The sequence below is a fragment of the Antedon mediterranea genome, chromosome 1 (assembly GCF_964355755.1).
Source record: "Antedon mediterranea chromosome 1, ecAntMedi1.1, whole genome shotgun sequence".
Taxonomy (NCBI): Eukaryota; Metazoa; Echinodermata; class Crinoidea; order Comatulida; family Antedonidae; genus Antedon; species Antedon mediterranea.
Window position 1 is genome coordinate 29,094,638 of NC_092670.1, and position 9,344 is coordinate 29,103,981.

A 9,344-nucleotide genomic window follows, 5' to 3' on the forward strand; every position below is an offset into this window, starting at 1 on the left:
AGTCTGTCATTAAGGCAAGACATGAGCTATTGATCTTGTGAGGAAGTATAGTTCATGTGGAGGTTAACGACATGATATATTCTGAAAAGAGGATCATCTGCTTCACATCTTCAACAGGAACTTAAAACTTTTGTAGCATTTTCTTAGCAGACGCGCAGTACCAATATAAACAAAGGAGGAAATATATGATTGATCGATTGGAATAAATATATAGCATTTAATATTAATTATGCATGCCAGCTCTGATCCGTGTGGTTCTGAATCTGACAAATCCACCAATTAATTCATAATGCAGACTGAGATTAAATTATGTTTCAAATATTTCTAAATATTCCCCCAATCAATATGCATATGTCTTAATTTACTGTACTTTTACTTTGTCTATATTAATTTATTTTTTTCCTCTTTCATTACTGTAGCCTATGCTTCTTCAAGTACTGTTTCTGACTGTAGTATTATACAGATATTGACTGCTTAGAGGTTAAATATAAGATTTGACATCCCCGAGGGAATGATATTAAGTTCGAGGGAATATATATTTCCCGAAGCGGCAGCTGAGGGAAATATATATTCCCCGAGAACTTAATATCATTCCCGAGGGGATGTCAAATCTTATATTTAACCGATATAAAAGGCAATATCTGTTATATTATATAGCCAAGAACAAGTCTGCTGGGTTGGGTGAAACTAGGCTAGGCCTCCTATAGTATTTGTATTGTATTTAAACAAGCCTGCCTAGACACCTTACCTTGCGAAGAATAATATACCGATAATTACTAATTAATGATTCCTTGGCAATAAAATATTCACTTAGGCCTAGGTCGTTTAAATTAACAGAAGAATTTCCATCAATAAGCCTATTAAAAATAATAATATTATAATCAGGTAGGCCGAATAAACAATTCGTCTTCTTCTCGATCTTCGAGGAGCCGAATCACCGGATGTTCAGCGCGTACTAGTTACTAGGTTACTACCGTGAGTATTGACCAATCACAAACGGTGTTTCATCACATTTAGGGTGGACTTATAACAAATGAGGGCGCTATGTATGCATAGTTTAAATAGTTTAGATGATTAATTTCTTCAAGCAACTTCCGTGGCGCAGCGGTTGAAGCGTTGTCTTGCGATGGAGTGACAATTCCACCCGAGTTCAAGATCGAGTAGATGACTTTTGTTTATTTATCGGCAACGCGAGTGTTGGCACACGAAAATTACACAGTCAATATCATCGTACTCGAGAATCTATATGTTTAATGACAGGGGACACGATAATTACGCGAAAATTACACAGTCAATATCATCGTTCTCGGGGATATATACGATTTACGATCCTCGCAGCGGTAGTCATGTGATGCAGTTTCAACCAATCACGTTAGCGTATTTACATAGGCTATGTAATATATCAATATAATGTCTCTGTCTCTGGCTAGCACATGCCTGGGTCTAAAATCAGAAATTACTTCTTCCTTTGACCATGTATGTCGTGGAAACTTTTAATATATATATTTATGTATATTAAATGTGAAATTAATTTTGTCATTCATTGTATCTATGGTAATCCTGGGTAATACTTTAGACTACACACATAAATGTGTGAACAGTTCATTGATTTGGTTTTTGTATTTTTTTTTCCAGATCTTGCACAGTTTGAAGGAGGAGAGAGCAAGATAAGTACCCTGGTAGCTGCAGCAAACAGTCCTGACAACCTGTGTAGAATGGATCCATCATGGCACCCATGGCTTTAGAAAGCAACAGCAAACAACATTCCGGACAATCTGTAGAATGGATCCATCTCTGGAAACATGCCGTTAGGTAACAGCAGCAGCAACTGGGCCTGACAATCTTAAGAATGGATCCATCTCTGGCACCATGGCTTTAGGTAACAGCAGCATCAAATGGGCTTGGCAATCTTTGGATTTGGGCACTCTTAGCTTTAGTGTCAATGGTATAATAAGTGATGAATGAATTTAGGAAGCAAAAAGGTTTATTGATTTGATATACATGTTTGCAACTATTAATTTTAGGAATATATAAGATATACCTTGCCATTAAAAAAAATATTGAATTTCGGAAGTATGTCAAAGTATGCAGCTCGTTGATGAAATTGTATGCATGCATCTGTATATCTTTCTTTGCATAGTGTACAGTGTCTTTATTAATCTGTTGCAAAAATCCAAATCTATTCAGTTTACACAAGATCCGGTGTGAACAGTTTTGAATATCAGATGCAAGTAATTTAATAGGGTTATATTCTATCTATATTGCAGTTTTGTGGCTCATTTATGTTGGTGTATATGTTACAGTACCGCTGCTTGGATCATAGTTAAATTACTCTGTCCCCAGTGTTACTTCTGATTGTTTGGATTTCATTTTGATGTTTTTAATTACCGCATTCAGTAAAGTTGCACGCCATTTCCCTTTTGAACCATTAATGGTTTTTACAATGTTATAGACAAGATCTTTACTGGACTCCCTAAAGCCTGTTTTCCTGTCGACGCTATCATCGTTAATCGTTAAAAGTTCAACGACGATCGTTTGAAAACGATCAAGTTGAAATGTTAACGATAGCGCGAACATTTGATTTCTAGCGTTGAACGTTAGAGTTGAAACTCCGGTCTTCTTTCTCGAAGTCGTCGTAACGCGCAAAAATGAATAGAGGACTCCCCTGCCTCTAGCAGTAGGCTCACAGTGTAGGACACGTGGGCCTAGGCATACTAATATCTCTATACTGATGGTTCTTCGTTCTCAGTAGGCCTATCCTAGTCCAAATAGCATTTTGGACTAGGCTTAAGACTTTGACCTACCTAATATCCCCGCGCCTACTTTCCGGAACATCATTTTATAGTAACTTTGGTAAGGCTGCTAGGCCTAGCTTTGACCGCGCCGCGATGCAACAAAAATAAATGTAGTCAGGAGAATTTGCCATCAATTATGTGACGTCATGTGCTGTATCGCCATGATGATTTGCCAGTTCTTACGTTTTAGCGTTTCGATATCGCTAGAGTTGAACTGGATTCAACTCTTGCGATTGTAAACGATCGCGACTTGTAGCGTCGATTAGCGTCGATTATTACACCTTTTCCTGTAAATCGCCGACATTTTGTATCGTCATCGTTAGTTAAAAAAGTCCCTTTTCCTGTAAATCGTTAAAATTTCTATGTTTACGTTGAAGATCGCTGATTTTTGTTAACGATAGCGTCGAATAACGTCGACAGGAAAACAGGCTTAAAAGGTCTGGAACATTTATACAAAGATTACAAAAGTACACAATTTTCGCAGATATTAACATGGGCATTTACTTTCAGAAAAATAACTGAAGCCAAAAAAAAATGTGCCTTGAAAAAGTGGTGACCACAATAATATGCTTCATTTATATTGTAACTTGTAATTTAGCCCCTTGATATGAGCAGTTACAAGTATACTGTATTTTGACCTGTCCCATCCCCCTGATTGGTGTCAATTATTATGTTGTTGTTGTTGCCACAGAATTTAACAATTATTAATTTATTTAATATTTTATTTATTTATTTATTTAAACCAAAGTGTCTGTATATTTTACTACAGATTTTACTAAACTTTTTACGGTTAACTTTCTATCATTCACAAATAGAATAATGTTTTCCAATGGAGGTTTTGGCAGGAAATTACTGAAGGTGTTCACTGGACTGTTAAGGTGTTCACTGGACTGTTTTGTAAAACTAATTAGATGCGCAGTTATAATCATTTGCCAGGCTAACACTGCTAGCACTTTCTCATTTCACATACAAAATAAATAAGCAGAAAGTTAAAACAACCAAAAGAAATGTCAAGGTTTCTCTTTAAAATAAATGTTTGTTTAAATACAAGAGTTAATCAAGTTTAAATTGAACAGAGTAAAAGAATGATTGTAAGGAGAGCCAAATTATCTTTTAGTTAATTATTTTCAATGAAAATAGTTTTACTAAACTTAATGTGGAAATGTTCTATAGGCCAACTGTACAAATATGTGACATGCTAAATGTATACTATTTTTATAATCACATTTCGATCACTATTATATTCATTTTCTCTCAAAATACATGACTATCAATGTGTATGGCCATCAATTTAAATTAAATACATTATTTAAAAATTAATTAGATCTTCATTTTTATATTATATTTTATTTTCACTTTCAGTTATTATAATTTATAACATTTTATAAATTAAAATTTCATCATTATTGTAAATATCAAATTTTAGATTTTGGATATTAAAATGTCTGTAAATCAAAGAAAAAAAAATGATATGATGACTTTTATAACCGGATTTTAGGTTTGGTATTTATTTAGTTTTTATTTTACATTATCTAAAATGATGACTTTGATTTTCAAAGCCAAGTTGTCAATATTTAAGTGTGATAAGTATTTTCTGAAGTCATTATGTGAAGTATCTTAAGTTTTGTAATTTTTTGTTAACTCCAAATCTACAATTTGTTTTAGATCTAAATGATGCCAAATTAAATTGTACATTTTTAAAAGACTCCTAAACGGCAGACATTTTAGGCTGAACCATAACTCACATAGCGTATCCAATACATCTTTATTCAACCACAAGTTTTCTCTTGTCTCTCTCTTTTTATTACAGTTGTACAATGCATTGTATTGTATGATATAAGATAGAGGGCGCTATTGAAGATTTTGTTTATTACTAAAACTACTATTTTAGTACTGTACAACCAACCATGTACCCATAAAATTTTGTTTTTGGGGTTTTTTCACAAGGCATTTAGAGTGATACACACATTTTGCAGTTGTATTATGAACTAAATATCTAAATAGTGCTGCACTTTGTTTTACAGTTTTTCACTAAACAAATTATACCTAGACAAAATTATTTTCTATTAAAACGTCGGTCTAAATTCAATCAATGATTATTTATACAGTATGTGCAGGCTGTGTGTGATAAGTGATGATTCCAAAAGGACCAAACATATCATAACAATAACAAGCATTTGTCAGACAATATATTGATCTCAGCTAAAGGCTGTAATGATTAATGCGTCTCCTGGGATGATGTAAACTTTCTATTCACTTATTTCTAAGATACTTAAACAACCATGCTAATAATGAGGACATTGATTGATCGATTTGTATATTTTGTGTCTTAATTGAAATATTCAAGCTTTTTTTATGATACCCAAACATTATTCTTGTTTTTTTTATATAATAAATTGCTCTTTGAATGAAGTTGTCTATTTAATGTCTTGAAAAAAACAATATTAGAATAGTGATTTCTTTACATTGTTTATTTGATGATTTATGAACATTATGATATAAACTATAAAATGTAATATTATACAGGTGAACACTTTGGAACCCCAACAAAGTTTGCCTATAGTCCTAGGGGTTCCATCTCTCCTCCCTCTTCCTTTTTCTTCCAAAGGAGGGTTTGTACTAAATTTGTTTTAATTATATGGTCTGTAAATTTTCTAAATATATAATTTAGAGTAACTATTAATAATATTAATAGTAAATATTTAAAATTCTTCATTTGCAGATTTCTATTGGTTGGAGAGAAAGACCTTGTTTATAAGTTAATAACAATAATAGATGAGAATAGAGTTTTTTGTTGGGGTTTTTTAGTTTTCAGACTCATTTTGGTTGTTTATTGATTGTTCTTGTCATCACAAAATCACAATGGTATTGGAGATTCAAACACTTGTCAAGATAACGTCTTTATTGGAGATTCAACCACTTGCCCAGATAATATTTGTATTAAAGATTCAACCACTTGCCCAGATAATATCTGTAATCAAGATTCAAACACTTTCCAAGATAATGTCTGTATTTAAAATTCAACCACTTGCCTAGATAATTTCTGTATTAACCACTTGCCCAGATAATATCTATTAAAGATTCAACCACTAGCCTAGATAATGTCTGTATTGGAGATTCAACCACTTGCCCAGATAATGTCTATATTGGCGATTTAACCACTTGCCCAGATAATATCTGTATTAAAGATTCAACCACTTTCCTAGATAATAGTCCGGTGTCAGGAGGGGGAATCACCACCTGAAAGGGGACAAATTGCCATCAAACTTTTCTAGACCAGAATTTTCTGTAGATTACGAATATGGAAGGTAATCGATCAGGTTAGGAAGCGTTTTCGAGATATAAGGGGTCAAAGTTCAAAATTGACCAATTACAACAATGTATTATGTATATGTATCTATATATAAATTTACGTAAGGGCAAAATTCGGTAAATCGCGCCTTACTTTTAGAATTTTTACTCGATGGTATATAAAGTTGGTTCGTACTTTCGGTACTGATTTTAACCATCTGATGTAACCCTGTTTACTAATTAAATTAAGTTAGATAATTAGTTATTGACGATTAAAACGAATTTAGGTTCAACGATTTGCTCCAGATAGGGGTGTTTTCCGATCGTGGTATACACTGTCTAATGGATGTCCATCTTGAAAAATACCCGAAATAATGAGCTAACGTTTTCAGTCGCCGTAATTTAATATTTATTACCGATTAAATCGAATTTATGATTTGCCCCGAATAGAGGTGGTTTTCACCAATTGTTTAACATTATATATAAACATACGTCGTAGTGTATCGTTACATGTACTGTACTATTTCAATCGACTACGACGGTGATAGTTTCAACAAAGTATTACATCGCAATGTTTTACTGTGTTTAGTGGTATATTATTTGTAAAACATGTTAATTAATATTTCGTTACAAAATAAAGAATATATTTAAAAATTGTTCATCTTTGCACCCATCCTCTTCCCCATCCCTCAACCCTAATATTACATACAAAACACAAATTAAGTTTGTTTAAATTTGACTTAAACAATTGGTCTCATTTTGTGACAAGTTTCTCTTTCGGAAGTAATTCCCATGGTGCTAATTTTAGTTGAGTACATAAATCAGTGTCTATTTATTTGTTTCTGTAAACGACATGTATTATTGTACGTACATTTGAAATCGTCAGTTTTTTAACGCTGAAATTATTATGTATACGAGAACCATCTGTGGGCACGACCTAGTTATAACAAATTTATTGAAGCACAATTTGATCTTTTATTACATTTTTATGATTATAAGTGTCTATTCAATCACCTTTTGAAAAAAAAAATCCTTTGGGATTAAGGGTCAAATGTCAATATTGACCAATCATAGAACGTTCCTATAAAACCAAGTAAAAACTAGTATTTAATAAAAAATTGGATGTTTTCTCATCCTGTTAATCAATCATATGCAATGTAAAAGAGTGAATACATCATTTCATCAGTTAACATAAGGTCAATTTCATCAGTTGACATAAGGTCAAAGGTCAACATTTTAATACGCGTATTAGTTAACACATAAATGCAAAGTTGTCCAAACTATGATATTGATGGTTTTACAAGTAATCAAATTATTTGATCAGTAAAGTTATTTCATTATAATTTTGATTAATATAATTATAATACTGTATTTACTCAAATCAGACTTTGATCAGGATAGGAAGCGAATAGGAAGAGATAAGGGGTCAAAGTTCAAAATTGACAAATTATAACAATGTATTACAGTATATACATATGTATTATAACCAATTTATTGAAGTTCAATTTGGTCTTTTAATACATTTTTATGGTTATAGGTATCTATTCAGTCGCCTTATAAAACAAATACTTTGCAATTAAAGGTCAAATGTCAATATTGACCAATCACAAAATTTGCATATAAAACCGAATAACATCTAAAAATATAAGACAAAATGTTATGTTTCATCATTCTGTTAAGACATCAATCATACACAATAAAAAGAACACATTCATCATAACACCAGTTGACATAGGTCAAATGTCAACATTTGAACAAGTGATATACTAAATAATGCAAAGTTATTCAAACTATAAGATCGATTGTTATTTGATCATTGAAGTTATGGTATTTTTTCTAGTGCGAATTATTTTTAATGTATTATAATAAGAACCACATACGTGATAAATGCAGAACGATAGCTGTTAATTTATACTATATTCGTCAAATCCGCAAATTTCTCTCCAAGGACCTTTGCCAACAACTAGTTCAATCGCTCGTGCTGTCACATATTGATTACGCCAATGCATTGTATTATGGTTTACCTGCTAATACCCTTGCTCCAATGAAGAGGTTACTGCACCAAGCTGCGAAAATAATTGTCAGGAAAGGTCGGTATGACAGTGCAACTAACGCCATGCGATCCTTGCACTGGCTTCCGATGTCTCATAGATTTCAATTCAAAATAGCGTGTCTTGTATGGCGTTCGCTTAAAGGTTCCGCTCCAAGTTACCTGAGAGATATTCTTACTGTGCGGAATGTTTCTCGCAGTACTCGTTCAAGCACCAGCAATTATAACCTGACAATCCCACGAACTAAACGAAAGACATTTGCTGACCGTTCGTTCGCCGTAGCAGGACCCAAAATTTGGAACAGATTACCAAGTCACATTAAGCACTTAGACGACTATAATCAGTTTAAAAAACATTTAAAAGCACTATATTTCAATGAATGTTACGATACTAATTGATGTGAAGCGCCGCTGATTATAAAATAAATGTTGTATAAATGTGCGCTATACAAGTAATAATAATAATAATAATAATAATAATAATACTGTAAAATAAATAATAAAATTAATATTATGACTGTTAAAATGTTATGATGTTAAAATGTTACGCTGACCTTCAATGATTTGCCACTACGCAGTTGCATTTATTAGGGCTACAATATTCGTTTTTGGAAAATAAATTACTATTCATCAGAACCAGAGAATACCAATTCGTCCACAGGATAGGGCATAGGCAGATCCAGGTGGCCTAACTCAATCCACAACTCACTACACAGACAAACCACAGGCTTTTATATAGCCACAGATAGTTTGGCCCATACAGGAAAGAGTTGCCTACACAATGGATTCTAAAATAACCCATATGAATTTGCCCGAATGAACCCTCTAAGAATGTGGTGTGCTACATAAGGCCCTGTATTAGAAATTAATATGGGGTAAGTTCATACTGTAGATGAACTATAGAATAAAACTAAATGTGCACCCTCAATCTTTAAATAACATTTATGGATTTGCCCAAGTGAACCCAAGGGCCGACCTTCATGGGCTTTTCGGGTTTTATATGTGGGGCTACAAGAGACCCTATATTGGAAATACTGTATGTGGGGTGAAAAAGTGGGTTCATAGAGATATAATAAATATCCCTGTACACCCTTGATCATCCATAAGGAACATATATGAATTTGCCCAAATTAACCCAAGGGCCGGTCATCCTCCATGGATGGACATTAAGCCCCATAATGGAAATATAATGGCTGACACTGTGGGTT

The 9,344-nt window shown here is 33.1% G+C and overlaps 1 protein-coding gene across 2 annotated transcripts in view; it reads left to right on the top strand.

The window, feature by feature from the left end:
- Window positions 1-5,488, top strand: part of LOC140063622 (transformation/transcription domain-associated protein-like) — a 111,102-nt gene extending 105,614 nt beyond the window's left edge. For both annotated transcript variants that reach the window (XM_072110044.1, XM_072110045.1), the window contains one exon: window positions 1,636-5,488. In XM_072110044.1, coding sequence (XP_071966145.1) covers window positions 1,636-1,745 — 110 coding nt within the window. In that variant the 3' untranslated portion in view covers window positions 1,746-5,488. The remainder of the gene's footprint in view (window positions 1-1,635) is intronic.
- Window positions 5,489-9,344: the final 3,856 nt, after the last annotated feature.